Source organism: Candoia aspera, chromosome 4 (genome assembly GCF_035149785.1).
Source record: "Candoia aspera isolate rCanAsp1 chromosome 4, rCanAsp1.hap2, whole genome shotgun sequence".
NCBI lineage: Eukaryota > Metazoa > Chordata > Lepidosauria > Squamata > Boidae > Candoia > Candoia aspera.
The window spans coordinates 80,264,335-80,285,629 of NC_086156.1; the positions used below are offsets into that span (position 1 = coordinate 80,264,335).

The 21,295-nt window shown below is 41.4% G+C and overlaps 2 protein-coding genes across 2 annotated transcripts; one reads left to right on the top strand and one right to left on the bottom strand.

Annotated features, from left to right (window-relative positions):
- Positions 1–2,989: 2,989 nt before the first annotated feature.
- LOC134495361 (coenzyme Q-binding protein COQ10 homolog B, mitochondrial-like) lies at positions 2,990–8,749 on the top strand. Its single transcript, XM_063300744.1, has 5 exons — positions 2,990–3,108; positions 4,874–5,056; positions 5,806–5,998; positions 7,945–8,046; positions 8,369–8,749. Exons 1-5 carry the CDS (start codon positions 3,017–3,019, stop codon positions 8,525–8,527), a joined length of 729 nt encoding a protein of 242 aa, XP_063156814.1. The 5' UTR covers positions 2,990–3,016; the 3' UTR covers positions 8,528–8,749.
- Positions 8,750–12,499: 3,750 nt separating this feature from the next.
- CISD3 (CDGSH iron sulfur domain 3) lies at positions 12,500–15,738 on the bottom strand. Its single transcript, XM_063300746.1, has 3 exons — positions 15,646–15,738; positions 13,796–13,924; positions 12,500–13,427 (listed from the first exon to the last, which is right to left on the bottom strand). Exons 1-3 carry the CDS (start codon positions 15,721–15,723, stop codon positions 13,242–13,244), a joined length of 393 nt encoding a protein of 130 aa, XP_063156816.1. The 5' UTR covers positions 15,724–15,738; the 3' UTR covers positions 12,500–13,241.
- Between the last annotated feature and the right edge of the window lie 5,557 nt (positions 15,739–21,295).

Sequence of the window (21,295 nt, forward strand, 5' to 3'; positions counted from 1 at the left end):
TACACTGTTGATTCATACTTGGTCTGTGATCAACTACTGTATAAATTTGAGATTATTTTCTCAGATACTTAATAATGTGTTCTGGAGTCTTCATGGGTACTGAAGACTGACTGACTAGGGTTCCCTGGGCCTTTCCTCTCCTCTAATCATCTTGTGCTTCATCCTTTGCTCAGAATTTCTCACTTAAGGCTATTTCAGATAGCCTGCCAGCAAATTCCCTAAATACTCTAAGATGGAATCCATCTGGCTGTCGGAACTCAGTCAAGATTATTAGGTATACCCTGACTATAAGCCACAAGGTGGAATCCAATTCCTTCAACCAGATTGTCACAGTTGTATAGTGGAACATATATCTTCTCACTCAAGACTGAACCAAAGTAGGAATTGAATTGTTCTGATTTTTCTGTTATCCGTTTCCTATCTTCATAAAACAACTGAGTTTCTTTTCTCTTTTGTTTTTAACATATTTGAAGATACCATCTCTATAAATCCAGGATACTCTTTCTTAGTGGCTTGTCTCACATGCCACTTCCTATAAATGTCCTTTTTGATTTTCAATTTTTCACTAAGACATGGCGGCTTCTTCTACCATCTTTCTTTTTAAAAAAAGTTAATTAGAATTGTTTGTGATTGGATTTCTAATTTCTCCTTTTTTAAAGGAATTCCTAACCCATCTTAAATCCCCTTTCCTTTTAGATTCCCCTGGCATGGAATCCAGTTTTATTAAAATCTGCTTTCTTGAAATCCAAGGCATGCATTTGACTACACTCAATTTTAGTTTCCCACAATATCAAGAATTGCAGCATTACTAGTAATTTTCTCTCAAAGTCTCCATTTATTCCCATTTTCACTATTGTGACCTTTCTACTGGCTCCTCCCTTGGGTCCTTCTGAACAAGCTGTATCCTTCCAGTCCTGCATTCAGTCATGAGAATACAGAATTCATATAATGCCTATTAAATGATATTTGTCTCCCTGAAATAAAAGATTGATCATCTTATTTCTCATATTTTAATTATTGGTATATAGAAAATAGAGACAATGAACGTTGAGTCAATGCTTTTCCTGATTTTCCTTTGAGTTAACAATAGGACTCAGGATAATTACTCTCTGTCTTCTGCAGTGCACAAGTCCTTATATGTAATTCTTACTTAGGTTCCATCTCCAACCCTAATAAGATTCAGAGATTCAGATTAAAGCTTTCCTGATCTAACACAGCATGCTTTGGCCAAACACAGTTTTCCCAATCTTTATGAAGTCATCTCAAGCTAGCTCCCTGTCACAGAGTAACAGACTGTGGTCTCAGACATCAAATCTCTCTTGTGAACACCATTTCTGTAGCTAATCATTGATCTGCAGTAATCCTCCTTCTCCACTCCTTTTCCATGGCCTGGAGCAACAGATAAGAACAACACCAGGGTTAGAAGACATATTGCAAAACGTCCAACAAAATTTAACTCTTCCACCCTTGCAACGGCTTTTCGATATTTGGGAAGCAATAGGACTTCAAAGACAATGAAAGGACATCACACTAATCTATGTGATTAGATGTCCCAAAGGTGACAGACCCTTTGATGCTGTCACTTAGTGGGAGTGAAGAGGAGATGCTAAATAAAGGGGAAAGTGTTTTGCCATAAAATGAACACTGGGCCTGGGCAGGTATTCACTCCCACTCAATTTTTTTGCAAAGAGAAGGGGAAAGAGGAAGAAGAGCATGGTGACTGGATACCTTCATTTTACAAACATTTTCGAGCTACTTGCATCTTTCATGCCCTCCCGTACCTACCTGTCTTGCTTCAATTCACTCTTTTTAGCCTAGTACCACAAATATCCAGGTTTTTGAAAATAAAGATGGCCCGATTCTCTTTTCTCCATTTGTATTTTGCTCAAAAAGGGGAACAGGTCTGATTTTAACTGTAGTCCTTTAGGTTCCCCCAAGAAGAAGGAAAACTTGCTTTCTTCTTGCCTGTATTGATGCAACCTAAGACTCCCCCCTCCCTGTTGCACTTAGTAAGACCCAGTTTGCAAGGCTGTAGGCTACTCACATATCCTGTCTAAACCTGAAACTTTTTGCCACTCTGGATGCTGAGTTCTTGACATCCTTCATGATTAGACCTGCATAGTTTAGAGGGCTACAGGTCTTCCACTTGTGCTGAAATCATTGCATGTGTGACTTGGAAATCAGACACATTTATTCCCCTTCCCTGTCACTCTTAACTAATTAAGAGTTCTTGGCAATTTAATTTTTTTTTAGTATTTTATATAATTCCTGTATTTGTTCCATAAATCTTTTCCCATAATACATATGCTGTTTTTGTTGTTTTCCTAAGAGCTAATTTTGCTCTTTATTGCTGTGTTCAAATCTAACCATGGTTTACTGATTTAACAATTTGGTGGGTTTGCCTGGCTCACTGAACTAACAGTATTGGTTGGATCCTCACAACACAGTCTTTGCACAGTATACTGTTGGGGTTGAGGTTTCAGCTTGCATAGTTTTGTTGTAATTCAGTGGCTTGTGTGAATCCAGCCAGCTAGCTAATTCGGTAAATCAAGGTTAAAACTACTCAAGCTTATACTGCGCGGTGCGGATAAAGCCACACAGTTGCCAACCGCATTTCATCTGAGCGCGCTGTGCGATCCCAGCCTACGTGTGGATGTAAAAGGATCGGAAATCGGACTACTTCCTCTCCAGCTATCGTTGTAAAGAATAACGGAGCTTATTCTACTAAAAGAAAGACCTTCGCCGGACAGGCGCCGACGGCGGGCCGGGAAAGGATGGTTGCTTATCCTGAGCCAGGTGCCCACTGCGGGTTTCTGCGCGGCGTTTTGTGCTAACGCGGGCAACTCCGTGCAGGTGTCCGCGAAGGACTTCGGGCACCCCAGGCCAGCCGCAGTCGGCGCGTCGGGCGCTGCTGGAAGGGCGTGAAGGGGAGGAGCGAGGGCCGGCCTGGGGGCGGGGGCCTCGCGGCCCGCCGGTTCATCCGGAGTCGCGGGCCCTCGGGCGGCATTCTTGCGCGATGGCCGGGACCAGCCACCTCAGCCGGAGCTTGGATGCCTTTCGGGGACTCTTCGGGAGCGGGTTGCGCCCGCGCTTTCCAAGGGGAGCCCGGTAAAAGCGAGCGTCGGAGGAAGAAGCGGCGGCTCGGGGTTGGCTGGGTCGGACGATCGGGAGGCGCTGCCTTCCTTTCTCTCGGTGCCGGTTTCGTTTCCCCCAGACCGAGCCTGGTCCCCACCGGCGGGCGAAAGCGGCTGCCAGGAGCAGAAAGGCAGACGGTCCCGTGGCCGGAAGCTGATGGGCTGAGTTCGCACGACACGTTAAGCTAGGCTAGAACGGGACAGAGTATTTTGTTAGCGGGTTGTGGGAAGGTCACAGAAAAGTGATTCATTTAGGCAGAGCGTGTTTATGTGAACGCTGCAACTCTGTTTTATTAAGCCGGGTTTAGCAAGGCATGGGAATCCGATTTTTCTGACGGTTACCGTATCATTCCTGTTTGCAACGATGTTTAACACATTATTTAAGCAGTTGAACGCGGAAGATGCGCATCTGGGAATCACCCCACTGAATCTGTGGATTTATTTTTGCAGAGTAACATGTGGAAGATGTTTAGGCTATCACTTCAATGAACATGCAACAGTAATCCTAGGATGTCTACTTAAAACTAAACCACATTGAAAATGAGACTTATTCCCAGGTAGATATATATGGTCTTATACCCCCAGGTCTCCTGAACTCGGTGATTGCTAAATATGTGAGACTAAAGTCTCATAACCATTGGACACAGTATATAATTTATTTCCAATAACCCGAATAAATGAGTGCATTGCCAGTTTCACTTAATTCACTTCTGAGGCTTAGCAATACATTTGCTGGATCTTACTGTGATAATCAGTAGGATCGTTTTCATTCAATATAACTGGTATAATAGCATTAAAAATAATAATAAAAATGTATTTAATATTGATAATTGATGTACTTCAATAAAAAAAATAAGCATTCTGAACTCCCCATTCTTTAGATTGAGAGAATGATCATACATGCCTCAATAGGAAGTCTACTCCCAACTAAGGTGCAATTTAGTGGGAGTTATTTACTGATTCTAGGTGAAATTGCAACCTTAACTTGATTAATTTATGTGCTGCCTAACAGCAAAATCTCTGAGTAATTCCCATAATAAAGCTAATTCCACTTGTGGCAGAATAAAAATAGTATAAAAACCTTTAATAAGAACAAGTATAGAGTAAAATCAAAGTAAAACCAAACATGCTAAACAGCTCTTAAATGTGCAAATGCACTATTGGAAATGGGAAAAAAGAATCTATCGAGGGTCAGAATTGACCATCCTGCTTTCTCTGATTATTTCAGAGAAGTAATACTGGTGCCCTTTAAGTGTGTTTCAAGAAAAAAAGGAATAGGCACAACTGAGCTTGACAACTGAACAATACAAATATGGCCCTATAATTTTCTTGGCAGCGTTATAGGAGTGGTTTTCCATTGCCTTCTTCCAATATTTTTTTTTCATCCTCCCAAGTCTAGACTACAGCCCTGGAATTTCCTCCTTTCCAATTATTAACTAGGTCTGACCTTTTTCCTTTCCCTTTCCTTTTTTTTCTTCTTCTAATAGGAAGAATTAGTTAAGGTTGGCAAGTAGTTGCCACTTGATCTAGCTGTGTTTCAGTGTCTGGGAATTCTGGAATCTCATGGTCTTAAGACTTGGAGAAGGCTGATGATCCAACAATTGTTTGTCCTAAAGGAAGCTCTTATCAACAGCATTATCTGCCTTCAGATGAGAAATAAGGAAGACCTAGATCCAGGCTCACCATTTCCTGTTCTTATCCTTGCCATTTTTGATGTCTCCTTTTCTCTTTTCCTACAGGTTAGATATGCCTCACTGGAGATGTTTAAGCTCCACAAGGATCCTTGCTCCTCTGACTGTGAATTCCTGCTCTTTCCTGGACTCCAGATTAGTTATGAGAGAGCAGGGCCGGTCCTTCTTCAATCTTGCAGCCCCTCTGCTTGGTGCCAAGCGAATGGAATACACTGAAATCCGTCAACTCCCGTGAGTAGCTCTGTTCTTACAGTGATTGTAAGTCTCTGGCTGAAGTCTCACTGGGTGGGATGGGAGTGTTGTGGTCTCACCTAATGAAATATAATTATCCAGTTCTCTAGTAGTATCTCCTGATCGCTTTTCCACATGAGAAAAGTTTAGGGATTTGGTTCTATTTTTGCATGGAGGGGCATTTAGTAATATACAATCATATTTTTAGATCATTCCAGATGTAGGTCTGTCTCCTCAGTGAAAACCAGACCCCTATTGGTTCACTCTGTACATCTTCAGAGGCACTCTTTTATTGATTACTTGGTGTATACTAAGAATGTAAGAACAACTATGAAGGATCAGACCAAAGAACTAATGGCTGGATTTTCACAACATACTAAGCAGATGTGGCCCACACGCACCCATCTCACATCCTGAGATTGCCCTCCAAAATTTGGTGGGGAAATGTCTAATGTTCATCAGCTTATTTTCCCTGCCAAATAAAGGGATCTTTTTCCCAAGCTAAAATGCTTCTGTTTTCACAGAAGCTCCTTCAATCTTTTCACATCTGTTTGAGAAGCAATGACCAAAATTCGGCGTAATGTTTCAGATATCAGACTTCACATTTATCCAAGGCCTGAACTGAGCAATGCCAATAAACGTTTGGAGGGCAAGCTTGGTTGATCCAAGAATTTAGGCTTTCCTACCTTTGCCCTGATGCCCTGATTGGTGGTTCTTGCTCACGATTCCCATTACTTCTGCTCATGCAGGTACTCTGTTGACCAGATGTATGACATTGTAGCCGATGTTGGTAGCTATCAGCATTTTGTTCCCTGGTGTAGCTGCTCCCGCATAATTTCCCATCACAAAGACATCTCCCAGGCTGAATTGGAAGTGGGATTTCCTCCTGTGGTTGAGCGCTATGTCTCAGAGATCTCCACAGTGCCTCATTGTCAGATCCGGGTAATGTATGATATTTGGGAGGGTTAAAGTGTTGGTGACAATATGAGAGACTTGTTTATCAGAAACTGGCCATATTCACAGGATGCACTAACCCCCAAATTACTAATCCATGATTCATCCAATTAACCCAATTTTCTAGATTCTAATGACACTTTGAACCAGAAATTAATACATTTGTTTGGATTCAAAACATCATACTGGACTGAAATGTGATCAGCTACTGCCATCTTGACTTTTTGACCACCCATCCCAACAGTTGTCCCTTAGTGCTAATATTGTTAACCCAACCTGAATCTGGTTTCAACTATTGTAGCTGCTGCTTATGACTCATTTCCCCTTTCTTGGGCATTGCTCCCTTTACACGCAAAGCAGCAGCAGCCTGGGAGAAATTATGCCATTGTCCTTTCAGAAAGAACAACAGTGTTGTAACAGTTTGTCAGTAGAGATGTGACAAACTTCAGTTAAGTCATCAAAACTGAAGTTGGTTCCCCCCCCTTTTTTTAATGCACCGTTGCTGATACCAAGGTTCTTAATGTTTCCCCACTTGAAGATCTGCTATAGCTGACCCCAGCCTGCTGCCTTCAGGACATGCTGATGCTTGAAGGCTGTAGTCTAACACATCTGGAGAGCACCAAGGTAGAGAATGCTGGTCTGCTATGTATTCAATTTTTTAAATCTTTTTGTTACCCAAAGCCTTTAACTTATTCAAAATCAGACATTCCAGTACTGTTTTCCCCCTAGAGGTGACATGGTGCTGGTGCTAATACATTAGAGACACCAGACCTTCCTTTTCAAAATAGAGTATTATGCATATCACCTGACATTACGTTAGCCCCAACCCTGTTGGCCTTTCAGAAAGCCTTTAGGACATGGCTGTTCTTCCAGGCATGCAAGTGGGGTATTAGTTGAGCCCAGATAGGTTGGCTACTGGTTTCCTCAGTTGCCATGGTGTGTTTCTCCTTGCTTTTGTTATTTCTTGGTCTGTACAGTTTTTAATTTTGTGGCCACCCAGAGTTGCATTTGCAAGGTGGGAAGCTGTATAAATCTATTAAATAAATAAGAAGCTCCAGCATAATGTAAAAAATGTATAAGTGAAATTCCATTCAAGTCATTCATGGTATCATATGTATTCAAAAGTTAAATGCTATTGTTAGTGCAATTGTTAGTGTCATTGCTGGGTGCTAAGCCAAGAGTATTCAGTTCTCAAGTGATTCCTGCCCTTCTACCCTCCCAGTATATATTGCAAGAAAAGTTTTTGTCATGCAGGCATCCTGTTTTGCATAGAGTTTGACCAAGCCCTTGGTCTTCCCCAGCCATGGCACCTTCAGGTGAGTGGAGTTCAACTCCTAAAATTCCCAGCAATGACCATACTTGCTGGGAAATTCTGGGTGTTCAAGGCTGCCCATCTGAAAAATGCCCTTTGTAGTTATCCACCAGGTTTCTGGACACAGAAATCAGGTGGAGAGTTCCTCTGAATTTCTTTAGGAGAAGAGGACATTCTCCAAGTTTCTCAGGCACAGGAGTCCTTTAAGCAGAGGGATAGTAGCATCGCTACAACTACTCCCCATCAGAGGCATTTCCTCCTGAAATCTTCCTTGGGAATTTCATAGCCAAGATAGCTGCAAGTTGCAAGAGAACGATCCAGGACATTCATGTGCATCCTTTGGTTACCTTGTTACTAAATAACTGCACCTGGGCATTCCACCTGTGAGAATTTCCCTGAATTTCTCTTCTTTTAAATAATTTCTAAAGCAAATGAATGTGGTGAGAAAAAAAAATCAGGAGAATTGGATGCTGGTTTTAATGGCCATGTTCTTTTTGTCTGGGTAGAATGACCACCTGATTAATCCCTAATTAAGGTTTGTCAAATGCAAGCTGGTGTTTTTTCTGTTTAAATGGGTTTCAGCCAAGCAGGCATTAATTTTGCTGATTTGTCCATCTTTCAGGCTGTGAGTAAAGATGGGCGGTTATTTCAGCATCTGGAGACACTATGGCAATTTAAGCCTGGACACGCCGGACGGCTGGATTCCTGCACACTCAGGTTTTACGTAAGTGTCTTTCATATGCCAGCTCCTGATAGGGAAGGGGGAGTGACTCCAAAACCAACAGAATATGGGGTAAGAATGTGCAAGTTGGCAAAGTCCAGTTTTATCACAAGTACAAAGGTTGGTGTATGCTTTAATTATTGCAGCTTTGTAAATTTGTCACTGATTGATCAGTTCTCTTCATGTTTTGTTTCTGCAGTATTGATGTCCTGGTATTATTGTACACTTATTTTAGCAGGCAGATATGATCAAGCATGAGAAATCTATGTGTGTGTGTGTGTGTGTGTGTGTCTATTTATGCAAATCGGTTTCATCTCATTCACAGGTCTCCTTTGAGTTTAAGTCCATCCTCCACTCCCAACTGGCTAATCTTTTCTTTAATGAGATAATCAAGCAGATGGTATCAGCCTTTGAACAGAGAGCAGAGAAGCTGTGCAGCACGCAAACTGCGGCCCAGCCACACCGGGCAATTCACTGCACGTGACAGACGGTCTTGGGGGCACTAAAGTCTGAGTCCTCCTTCTAATCTCATAGAGCAAATTCCTCTTCCCATCTGCATCTGGATCACTTTTTGGACATTTTTTATTAACAGGCATGGGTTTATTTATGCTTATTTACCTTGCAAAAAACTCTCAAAGGTGCACATTATTTAAATGATTCTATTTTATTGTATATTTCGGTCTAGTATAAATTATTGAATATTTAATTCTGCTGTTGTAAGGATGACTCTTTGTTACAAGGGATATCTTGGATCAGATTGGAAACAGCAAATAATGGAATTTTAATTTTTTTTTTTAAATAGCAGAAGAGCGATAGGATTTTTTTCACTTCAGGTTTTTAAAAAGTGGCATATGTATTAGCTCACTAAATAATTTCTTGAAATATGAGGAAAACAGAGCTAGCTACACATAATTTTCTTTTCCTTCAGTGGCATTCATAGTATAATTTCCTAGAATCTCTTTCTTTTGTAAAATAAGCCTCTATTCTCTTTTAGGTGGGATAGGATCAACTTTTTGTTTCATTCCTTGAAGCAACTACTTTCCTTTTGGATTAATTCAAGCTACCCTAGAATTTACAGAAAATGGAATAAAACTTGGGGGGGGGGAGTGAATTTTTCTTTAGTAGCTCACAAGATGTCAGAACGGGCAAGTTGATAAAAAATGCTCATTGTGAGCCAGCCTTGCTCTTACTCAAAATTCTCTAAGTAGCAGGGGCTTCTGTGAATAGTAGCAGCATTTAGCAAAATGCTCTTATTAGGCGATTGAAGAATTGCAACTGTTATTCTATGACTAGTCATGAAGGAGCCCCAGCGGCTGCACAGCCAGTGATGCAATCTGACATCTGACCTCTTGAAAGCAGACTTTATACCCGGGATGCCTGAAGCAGGTGATTACCTAAGGCAGGAATTGCTGACCAGATTGACTTTAGTTGCAACAGAGATGCCACCACTAAGCTGATTTCCACCCAAATGGTGTGATTGCTTAAGCACTGTAGAAAAACGATCACTCGTGCCAAAAATGTAAAAATGTTCCCATTCTGATGCAGTCCAAGTAATAACATCCTGGAAGATGAGGAAATCTTTGCAATCTTTGCATGCCATAGTTCTGCTTCTTTGCAGCCCTATTAATTGTGGCTACTGACTTACCAGAGCTAACCAGCAGATCCTCAAGGATCACCAACACAGATATTAATATACAGATAGGATCGTAAGGTGAGGGCGTTCCTTCAAATAAGCTGACCCTCTACATTTAGAATATTAAAGGTTTACAACTACATTTACAGTTACTACATTTAGAGCATTAAAGGTTACAAGGTTAGCACACAATGCTGGTTTAAGAAGAATTGTATTTCTTTAAATAATCCTCTCTTAAAGGCAGTAGGGACCATTTCCTCTCTCTCTCTCATTCACTATTTCTCAAATGCAAGCCAGAGTCACTCCAAATCCACTCCAGGTAGTGTCTGTCTGGTAGATACTGACATCCTTTGAAATATTAGCCTTGGCTCTTAATGCCACTTCCAATTCAATGCATCTTCTTCAATTCAGTCAGGAAAATGATTGAGCAGCAGAGTGGATGATGCCTCAATAGAATCCAACTCATGTTGCAGATTCCCAACAGCAGGTTTAAACTTCTGAAAATGGTGCGCTGTAAAACCAGGACCTGATTTCACAGTTTGATAGACTAGCCCTCGGAGCAGATTTTGGAAAAGAGGCTATGGACAAAAAGGATGCCTTAAACCTAGTAGTAGTGTAAGACACTTATTCTGTTCCTTAAACCCATTTTAAAAAGACAACAGCATGAAAATGTTGGTTCCATCCACTCTGGCGATGATGTAACATTGTCACCAATATCCATGCAGGTCTTGGAGATCAATAAAATAAAAATAAACTTAGAAGTGTGGGTTTGGCCACAACCATTGCCCTCTCTGCTATAACCCAGGGCTACCTATATTCCCTGCCCAACTTGGGCTTAGAGGACACAATATGTCTCAAGTCAAGGACAAGACTTGTCTTTTAGCCATGCGACAGAATCAGATGCCGCATGTGATTCAAGAGTTGCAGGTTGTACAATCCTGCGATACCTTCTAACATGGTTAATGCTAAAATCTGGAAGATATTTAAGACTTGCACATTCTTTATCCAACTAGGGTTTAGCCCTGCAAGATAGCTCACCATGTTTGTCCAAAATAAGGTCACTGATAACAGGTATCTGCCCAGTATCAGATCTTGCATTCAGAGACTGCCATCAAGCCACCTGTGTCATCAAAATTGATGGGCAGCAGGCTCAAAAGAAAGATAGTGCCCCAACTACCATGAGACCCAGCCTCTTCACATGGAATTTATTCACTTTTGTAAATTAATACAAATTAACCTTTACCATCTTATTCCCCCCCAAGCAAGGGAGTGGGTGCAGCTGTTCTGGTTTCAAACACAGGCTTAGCCTTAAGTAAGTCTGGGACCAGAGCTAAGATGGTGGTGTGCAGCATGCTAGAATAGCTTAACTTCTCATACAATCATGCTCTCTCTGCTGTTTTTCCACTTCATAATGGCTTTTTTCTTCTTCTGAAAGAGAAGAAAAGTTGGAGACTCTGTATCCTTTCAAATATTGCTGAATTACAGTTTGAAGCATCTTTCACTACTGTGCGTGCTGACCAAGTTTGGAAAGTTGTATCTAGCAATATCTGGTGGGTTACAAGTTCCACACCCATTCTCTTTCTTCTGATCTTACCCCAATCCACTGTGTGCCTGGAGAAAACTGGAAGGGGCTTTTAGACCAACAAGTCCAATCTCCTACTCAATGGATTGATTATGTGCCATCAGGTCAGTGTTGAATCTTAGTGACCACACAGATTTTCTCCATGATAATCTGTCCTTAACCTGATCCTTCAAGTCTTTCAGTAGTGCACCCATCACCTCTATAACTGAGTCCATCCACCTTGCTGCTGGTCATCCTCTTCTTCCTTTTCTTCCCATCTTTCCCAACATTAGAGCCTTCTCAGAAAACTAAGTCTTCACATAAAGTGTCTGAAGTATGATAATTTGAGCCTGGTCACCTGTGCCTTGAGTGAGACCCTGCTCAATACAATAATGCAAATTAAAGCAATGTTTATCAACCTTGTCAATTTTAAGGTGTGGACTTCAACTCCCAGAATTCCCCCAACTAGCAACACTGAATGAAAGCATTCCTGACAAATAGCTGTGAAGCCCTTGCTTGAACATGTGCACTAAAGAGAAGCCCTACACCTCTTTGGGTAATTGGTTCCACTGCTCCAATACTCAACTGATAAATACCTACTGTGTATCTTAACATTCATTGTTCCATGAACTACATGTTGGAATAGAAAAGATCTTGACTGTCTTCTGTGTGATCTCCTTCCAGGTATTTGTAGAACACTATTACATTCTCACCTCAGTCATCTCTTTTCAAGCCCAAACATATCCACCTCCTTTGATCTCTCTTCACAGGATTTAGTTTCTATTTCCTTGATTCTCCTAGCTGCCCATCTTTAACCCTCTTCCAGTTGGTATGATTTTTTCTTAAAGTGTGAGGTGAGATCCGGACAAAACAGAATAAAGTGGAACCATCACGTCCTGTGATTTGAAAACCATGAAAACTAGAATTGCATTTGACTTCTTTGCAGCCAGATCACATTGCTGACTCATATTTGGTTTTCAATCAATACTATTCCAATATCATTTCCATAAGTACTATCACCAGGCCAGGTGTTCCCCCCAACTCCCCATGATATACTTCTGCATTTGATTTTGGGCTCTATATTGCATGTTTTTAGACCAGTAAAGAGAAAGTACAGAACATCAACTGGGGCCTAATCCCAGCTTCCTGAGAATAAGGCTATGAGGGAAGTATGTGAGCAACATGTGGGGAAGGAGAAAAATAGCTATTTGTATTTGTTAGAATCAGAAAGCTTTATGCAAAAGTACTCCAAAGATGCAAACTGAAAGCCACAAAATCCAGATTATTTCTGGGCAAAATATTTGAATGTTTATTTGAAAGTACCCAAAGCCATACACATTAAGATTTCATATAATTCTGCCTTTCATCTAAATATTATATCAATAGAACACGGGCAACATTTTAATAGTACTTGATGATCTTAGGACAGATCTTCCATCAAACATAGTTCAGCTATAACAGCTGCCCAGTTTATAGGACTTACCTGCTTCTTGGTAGGTATTCCACATATTAACTATCTGTTTGCCATCTCAAAGTGGCAAGGGGCAAGTAACTGTGCTATCAATTTTGAGTAGTCATGGTCAGCAGGAGCTCTGAGGGCTACAAAGCTTGTGGCCCTGGGGCTGCAGGCTGCCCATTAAGGTAGCAAAATAAACATTACAATTCTAATGAACCAATTTTTGAACACTGACCTTATTAGCAGCAAGTTGTCAAACAGGGTTTTCAGTATAGTTAATTTCAAAGGAGAAGGGATAAAGCAAGTGAAAGCACAGAACCCTTGGAAAAATCTGCTCCCCTCTGCCCGTGAGGATTCACCAAGGCAGCAGGGGTACAATGCTCATTTTCTTGTCCAAGCTTCATCAACACAAATACAAGCCGTGCAGGGGTCCTCCAGCTCCCATTCACTTTAATAAGGCTTCCACCGTAGGATGTCTTGATGCCTTAGCCCCAGGACTGATTTCCTGCTGAGTTCTGTGCTTCTTCTGTTTCCCCAGAGGTCTCCCATTATACCTGTGGCTGGGAATGAAGGTCAGCCTTTTGCACAAAATCTTCCTTATGGGTGCCATCACAGTACGGAGCATTCTTGGTATATTTGCACCCACATAACCAGGCCTTTTTTGCTTCCTCGAGGGTGAATCTCAGGGGAGAGATTTCTGGGGCACTTTTCTTATGGGTTCCGTCACAGAAGGGCTGTTGAATACAGACAAAATCAGAATTGTAAACAAACCTTACAAAAGAGTGTTTTCTGTCTATAGATTTTATAGCTGAATTTTCGCTCAGATTACAAGAGCATCCTAGCCTGAGCAGCTGGGACTGTAGTTAAACCTGAAGAGGCAAGTTCGTTTCGGAAACGTTTAGCTTGGCTGTGTTGAAGGGCTCTAAAACTTTCTGTACTGGAAAGAAAGTTCTTCTTGGCAAAAACAAAACTGGCATCCTCATGCTCAGCCAATAAACTACTCAAATAGTGGACTGACCCTCCTCCCAGCTTTGTTAAGACAGTGGATTCCAAGCCTGGAACAAGGAAATAAAAGAAACCTGGATAAATGCTGGAAGTCTACCTGCTTTTGGCTGTGTCCACAAGCACACCAGGCATAGCGCTTCCCTGCTTGTAAGTCCACTGGAAAAGGTTCCTTGGCTGCAATCACTGGCTTGGCTGATGAGGTTGAAAGAGCTGAGCTGCTTCTTATCTGCAATCAGGCAAGGCAGAGAAAGCACTGGCTTTATGAAAAAGATGAGATGCCTGATTAGCGAATGCCAGGCTTTATCAGGTGAAAAGTTCAAGGCATTTTTCCTCTTCCACTCCTTTCTGCCATGAGGAAATGCTCAAATCCCATTTCTGGGATGTTGCATACAGCAGAGAGCAAAGATACAAGTATATTCACCTACCCGTTTTCTGCCTTAAATGTTCACTTGCTAAGTCATACTCTGTTGCACTCAATGTCTGATTGCTGCGTTTGTCTAAATAAACAATGGAAATAATTTGAGTTTTGCTTTCCTACGGCATATAATGATTTGACATCCTCAAATAATTTTATTATCTGATTTATATACTGCTTTATTTTGTATAACCCAAGGCAGCATACGTTACTTCCTCCGATTTTCCCTACTCCACCCTTGTGAGGTGGGTTGGGCTGAGAGAGAATCACTTGGCTGGCTTCCTTGCCTAAGGGAGGACTGGTCCAGCACCTTAACTGCTACTTCAAAGTAGGCCTCATAAAGTGGTAACACTGCTGGATATGGACCCAGGATTTCCTGTTCTGACTTGCTGAGTAGCTTGGTTTCTGCTTGGATAGAGCAACATGAAGGCTAAAGTGGCTGCATGCATATATAATAACAATATAAGCTTCTCCTAAAGGAGAGATGGGAAACTTGTGGCCTTCCAGATATGCTGAAGTACAACTTCCAGCATCCCACCCCCTTGGCTATGATGTCAGGAGTTGATCAAAGTTTTAAGTTCAGCAACTGCCAGAGATCTACGTTTCCCATTCTTGAAGATTCCTGGAAAATGTTTTTACAGAACTACAACTCCCAGAATCCTCTGGGAATCACCATCTCCCCCTCTTGTGTGGGGAATTTATTTATTAATTCTCAGCAGAGGCTGCAAGCTTATACAAGCTTATGTGAGAATAAAACACACTGAGTCCAGCGAGAATCACTTCTGAAAAGGTATGTAAGGGAAAGGCATATGCAACTGCGCTCTTGTTTATTTTTGGAAGTATTTTTTGTGTGTGTACTTCTTCTCATTTTAACTCTGGCCCCATCATAGGTGTCTGTTCCTAACCGCAATGATGCCAACATGACATTATGCAAACTGTCCTGATGCCAACATGACATTATGCAAACTGTCCTGATGCCAACATGACACTATGCAAACTGTCCTTTCATACTTGCATCATGTTACACTGAAGTACAGCAGGGATTGTGTTTGCATTGAGACAATGTAACACATATTTCATCACTTGCCCACCCTGAATATGGCATTGGAAACTGGGAAAAGTTCACCCTGGTGCACACCTAGGAAATCAGTATTTGGATGTCATGTTGGGCTGGACCTCTGTAAAAGCTATTCTTTTACAGCCTTAGAGACAGAATCCACGTCTGAATACAGGGGTTCGGATGAAACAATCTTGCACATTATACCATGCCAGGGACACTGAAATAAACAATGCCCTACAGTATTCTGATTTTGAAATGTCAGGTCAAAAATAAATCCCACAGCGTCCTTTGGTGCTCACTCCTCTCCTATAGGCAGGACTGCAGCAGTCTCATTTACCCCAAATATACTTTTCTCTGCGGACACCTCCAGAAAATGTTCAACAATTGCACAGACGCTGCATTTCGGGACATAGGAAAGGAGAGGGTGAGGGGAGAGGCGCCTTCGGCACACTTTCCAGGCTCCTGCCCTTACCTGGGAGAAAAAGAGCCGACGGAAGGAGCCTGCTGCTGCTGCTGCCACCAGACCGCCGGCTCTCCGCAGCCAGGGCATGGCTGGCAAGCAAGCGACACCACCAACTGAGCTCCCCCCGCCACCCGGGTCACCTTCGCGGCCGCGCGCTGCGGCCGCGCGCCAGGAAGCTGGGGGAATGGCAAGCCCCGCCCACAACTGGCGGCGAAAGGCTCGGCGGGGGCGCCTGGTTTCACGGCGGCTGAGAAAGCTTTTGCTAGCTGGTGGCGGCTGGGGGTGATGGGGATTGAAATCTGAGACATCCGGGAAGTGTGGGTGATTAGATTGAGGCGGTTTGGTTGCGTTCTACTGCGAAAACACTTGATTGCAGCCTTTTGTTTCTTTTGCCATTGCGAGACTCGGTTACCGTTAAGAACAAAATGACATTACAATAAATAGCCTTTAAGGGATACAGCAATTTGTGCGCTTCAGCCGTACATTCAGTCATAAAGAATAAACGGCCTGTTCCACAGCTAAGTTAACGTGGGATTCCTAAATGGCTCGTGCCCCTGAACTAGGATATTAAAAATCACCTTTTACAAGCAGTTGAAAGCAATATATCTAAGTACAGGACATCAAGGAAGCACTAAGCACTACATGTGAATGTAACATACCGAAGAAGAGGAACTGGTAAGAACGAGGTGTAAATGAGCATTTCTTGGGGTTTATTTCCCCTTATTTGTATGTAAAATAGGTACGATCTTGGAAGGTGCTATTCAAGGCTCCTACAAGTGAGAAGTGTCTGTTCTTCAAAATGTTCTGAAAGGGAGCGGTACATGGACAGAAACTCATCTGGTCTGGTTCCTGCTGTCTTCAAAGTATGTTTTATAAATAAGTAGAAGTTTGTTTAAAAAGCAGACAGACAAACCTGGTTTTTGATGGAGTATCATTAGCTGCTTAAATTCTTTTTCCGTTGATCTGAGCTCAAAATTGATATAAATTCCAAATTCAAAACGTGGTCAAGATTTCCACGTTTTCAATTTAACTAATTTATAATTTGTGTTCTGTCGGGAGGGTATTCTGTCCCCATGTAGTTTAAAAATCGGCCTTCTCTCCTTCATGCATTTGCGCTTTTTCTGATGCTCATTTTTGTACTACTTGGTTGGAGATGGACGATGTGTTACATAGACTTCAGTCTGTGCAAAAAGTCATCAGTTTGGATTCTGATTGCCAACATTTACGTTTTATGGTTATGTTTTTACTGCTTTTTGTTATGTTTTTTCATTTGCTGTACTCTTCTTTTTAAACTTTGTTCGCCACCCAGAGTCACACGTATGAGATGGGCGGCTAGATAAATTTAGCAAATAAATAAATAATAAAGAAATACATTTCAAATGTTAATTTGAAGTTACCAAAGCAAAGAGAGAACAGTCAACCTTCTTTGATGAAAAGTGGAAATTAACAAGTGATTTTTAAAAAGAAAAGATTCCTTCTGTTGTTTATGCAACAGAGGAAGGTAGTCATTTTATCAGCATCCTCACAAGTGGTATGAAGCCTCCTAGTCTGTGGGATATACAGGTAGTCCTCGTTTAGCAACTGCCTCGTACAGCGACCACTTGTTACGACGGTGATGAAAAAGTAACTTTGCAACCAAATTTCGCGTTTATGACCTTTGCAGATCTGTAAAGCAAAGGAAAGCTGAAGTAAGATCATAAGCACAGTCATGGTTTTACTTAGCAATTGCTTTGTTTAACAACTGAGTTGCCAGTCCCAATTGTGGTCACTAAATGAGGGCTACCTGTACATTCCTGTTGGCTGCTTCCAGCATAACTTTGTTTCATCAGCTGATCTTCTGCTTATAACCTTTCTGTTGTTTCTGTTTTTTTTCTTTCTATAAATAAATCAAGCCAGAAGTGAAAGACTTGGAATAGTTGCGCAATATACTTCGGTTGGTAGCATAGAAACCTTTCATCTGGAAGCATCCTCTTACTTGCCTATTGCACAAGGTTTCATGGGATTTTCTGTGGGATGGGAAATGTTGTGAAAGCCAACCAGACTTCACAATATTGCAGTCTTGCTGCTAGTCTAAATCCTAGACAACATCTGAGTATGAATATACAATTTTTCAGGCATGGGCTTTATAATAAGTATGCTCAGGAGAATCCCATAACCCCTGTCACTGAAGTAAGGTTTGGTTCTTTTAAAAGGCAGTTTTCTGAGGGGACATGAGCAAGTGGCATGCCAGGGTGGAAAGAAAGGGAAAGCTAAGATTATTCTTCAACTTCAGATTAAACTAAAAGAAAGCCCAGGAAAACTGAATCAGAAGAAGAAAAAGCTGATTCAAGGGTCTGGTTGATAGGTAGAAATAGAGGAATGTCTAGTTAGAATTACACTATTAATCCTTCTATGTGTTTTGCAATCTGTATTTTTTTCTCCATAATTTAAGGGCGGTGTATTTTCTCTCACTTTAGGGAATCTGTGCTATTGATTATTTAAAAACCACTTTTCTCTTATTGGTGGCAAAACTATAATCTTGCAGAGTGCTGGAATTCTTATGTTTACTTTTATATATAGTGTAGGATCCTTTTTCTTGTTCCACTAAAGTTTCTGGCTTCTGGATTGAAACAGCACTATCATTTATTTTTCCAACATTATCCGCATGCTGATATTTAAAAAATTTTCTACATGTTTATCTTTTTTATTTTTGAATAATGTTTAATTATTTACCATATGAGATTGGTTTATTGGTTTATATCTGAGGAGGGAAGGGCTGGTATCTCTTATCACACACTTCAACACTATACGATTAGGAGGTGGCACAATAGCAATGATTTAAAATTCATTTTTACCTAATAAAAATAAATGATAAAAATAAAAAGCCAGCTTGGCATAGTGATTATGGTGCTGGCCCAGATACCAGGAGTCTATGAGTTCTAGTCCCGGCTTAGGCATGAAAGCTGGCTGGGTGACTTTGGGCCAGTCAATCTCTCTCAGCCAAACTCACCTCACAGGGTTGTTGTTGTGGGGAAAATAGGGACAAGAGTCTTAGGTATATTCACTGCCTTGATATATAGATGAGAGAGAGAGAAAGATGACAGATAGATAGATAGATGGATGGATGGATGGATGGATGGATGGATGGATGGATGGATGGATGGATGGATAGATAGATAGATAGATTGGATACAGGTGTGTAGAGAACCCAAGGTTGAAGAAGAAACATACCACCTATAGAGGTGAGAAGGGAATTTTATTTTTTATAAAGGTGGTATAAAATAATAGTAATAATAATAGCTGGAAAGTGACACAGGATGTGGGAGCCCTCTCTCACACACTGGATTGGTGGGGGGCAAAATGCTCCCTTGGGGATAGTTGGTGGCAGTAAGAACTCCCACTGTTACTCCAAGGGGCAATTGAGAGTGTTTCTACCCTCCAGGCTCTGTGTGCCAGTGCTGGGAGACTTGCAGTGTTTAGGGATCTATTTGAGCATGGCCACTACTGGGATGGAAAGAACATTAACTGGCAATTATATCTATTGATTCACATTTGGTCGTCACTTGTGTTGAAACAATGGTTTTGATCTTCCAAATTGTTTTTGAGGTTATGTCCAACAAAAACAGGAATTCTTCTATAGTGTTCCCACAAAAAAATGGTCATAATTTCCATCTCTAAAGCAGATTTGGAATTCTTGCTCTCAGGCACCTTTTGAGCAACAAAGTGGAGCCCAAGTGAGGAAAGATGGTGGCTACATCAGCAGCTGAGTAAATAATCTGGTTTCTATTGGTGCATTATATTAAAACTCTTTCTAACCCACTGTTGGGTCATTACATAAAGTATGGTTTTAGATTAGAAATCATTGCTGCTGCTTGAATTGAGGGATCTTTTGATGTTAGACCCATGAAGGGTTTAGCCTCCTACCTTCTTTTCAGCTATCTAATGGTTTACAGCAGGTGGCAGCAGCTAGCGACTCTTGGCTGATGCCCCAAAACTAAGCAGGGTTGGACTTACTTAATATGTAGGTATGAGACTACTAGGAAATTCTTAGGGCTGTAAGCTAGACTGAGAAGTAAAAAAAAAAGAAGTAAAAAAGAAATTTTAAAAAAGAAGTAAAAAAAAACTCTGAGAAGTTAAAAAAAATACTGGAAGAAAACAGGGGCAAACTACTTCCATACTTTTATCAAGTAAAGTCATAATGTCACTAGGAGTCAAATTCCACTCAAAGGAGCTTTTATCTTGTTTATTCTTTCCAATCAGAATGTTGGAAATAATTTATGTAAAGGGGCTTGGGACTATTTCTGTCTGCCTGTCGGCCAGTAGGATAACTCTGAACACAGAACAGAATGGAACCAAATTTGGTGTGGTGGTAAAAGCTGGCAAACTGAGTTTGAATATGGGTTGGATTTGTGGGGGGTTGTAGAGAAAAACATCCCTATAAGGAAGGCAATGGGACAGTGACTTGGAATGCTGCTGCCTATTCCAGTCTAAGTCCCCCTCCCATCTCTGTCCTGGTCATGTGACCCAAAGACCAGAACTTGTACTGTATAGCCTGCCCTGGCTTCCCAATGCACATATACACACAGATACAACACAGATACACAGAGAGCAGAGAAGACATGCAGATGCAACATGTCACTTCACTATCCACAAGAAAATACAGATGCCTCCTACAGTCACTGCTGGTAAAGAGGTTGGAAAGACTTGCAGAAGCCATGTTTCACATTCTTTCCCTATCTTTTTTTTAATAAAATGGTACTTCCCTCTTCTTAACTTGCATCTGTGAAGCAGATGCCTCTCTGCCTCCATCTGAATTAAATCGTGCTCATCTGAGGATCCACCCTCTTCACACACACACACCGCCATATGGGAGTCACTTCCCCTTGGCACAATTCCACATAGCTGTGGTGTGTATGAATACTGTAGCATGTGTCTGATCACAAGAGTTTCCTGATCACAAGGAAGTCACTCACATATGGTTCTGTGTTTATGGGTGTACATGTTTTAGGGTGAAAGAAATTAAGAGAAGGGTCTTTAGTTACTCTTGCACATCGGGATAGTATTCTCTGGGGGGAAAATGTAAAATTCCTGATGGGATGTTACAGCAATGGCATCCGCTGGAGTCTCTGCAACAGTCATGAGGCAACTCCCTCTAGGAAATTAGGCTAGGATGATCAGATCTGGGTTGCAAAAAGATCCAAAAACTCTTTTAAGACTTTACTGCCACCTCATGGCCATTTGGAGTTTTGCAACCCAGATCTGCTAGCACCTGCAATATATTTTTCAATGAGATGTTTATTTGGTATTACCTTACAGGTATCAAGCTGAACATCTTGGGTATTTCCAGGTGGATTGTCCCTGGCTGTTTCCAAAGATTTTATGCACCTGCTTCCTTTTTTCTTCCATAATGAATATCTTGTCATTTCTGGATAGCCCATTCTGCTTTCTGTGGATAAATAGATCACCTCTGACTATTTTGCTGCACTCACCTTACACTGGAAGTCTTATTTTTTACTTCCATTCATAGCTATGTATGTTGGGTTGGATGAAGATATACACTGCAGAGAGTTGACATACACGAACAGATTTAAGTCAATTGAACAGTCATCTGTGGGACTGCCTCTCCCCTGAGGGTATCTGGCCCTCCCACTAGAGTGGATAAGGTGGGCACACTCTAGGT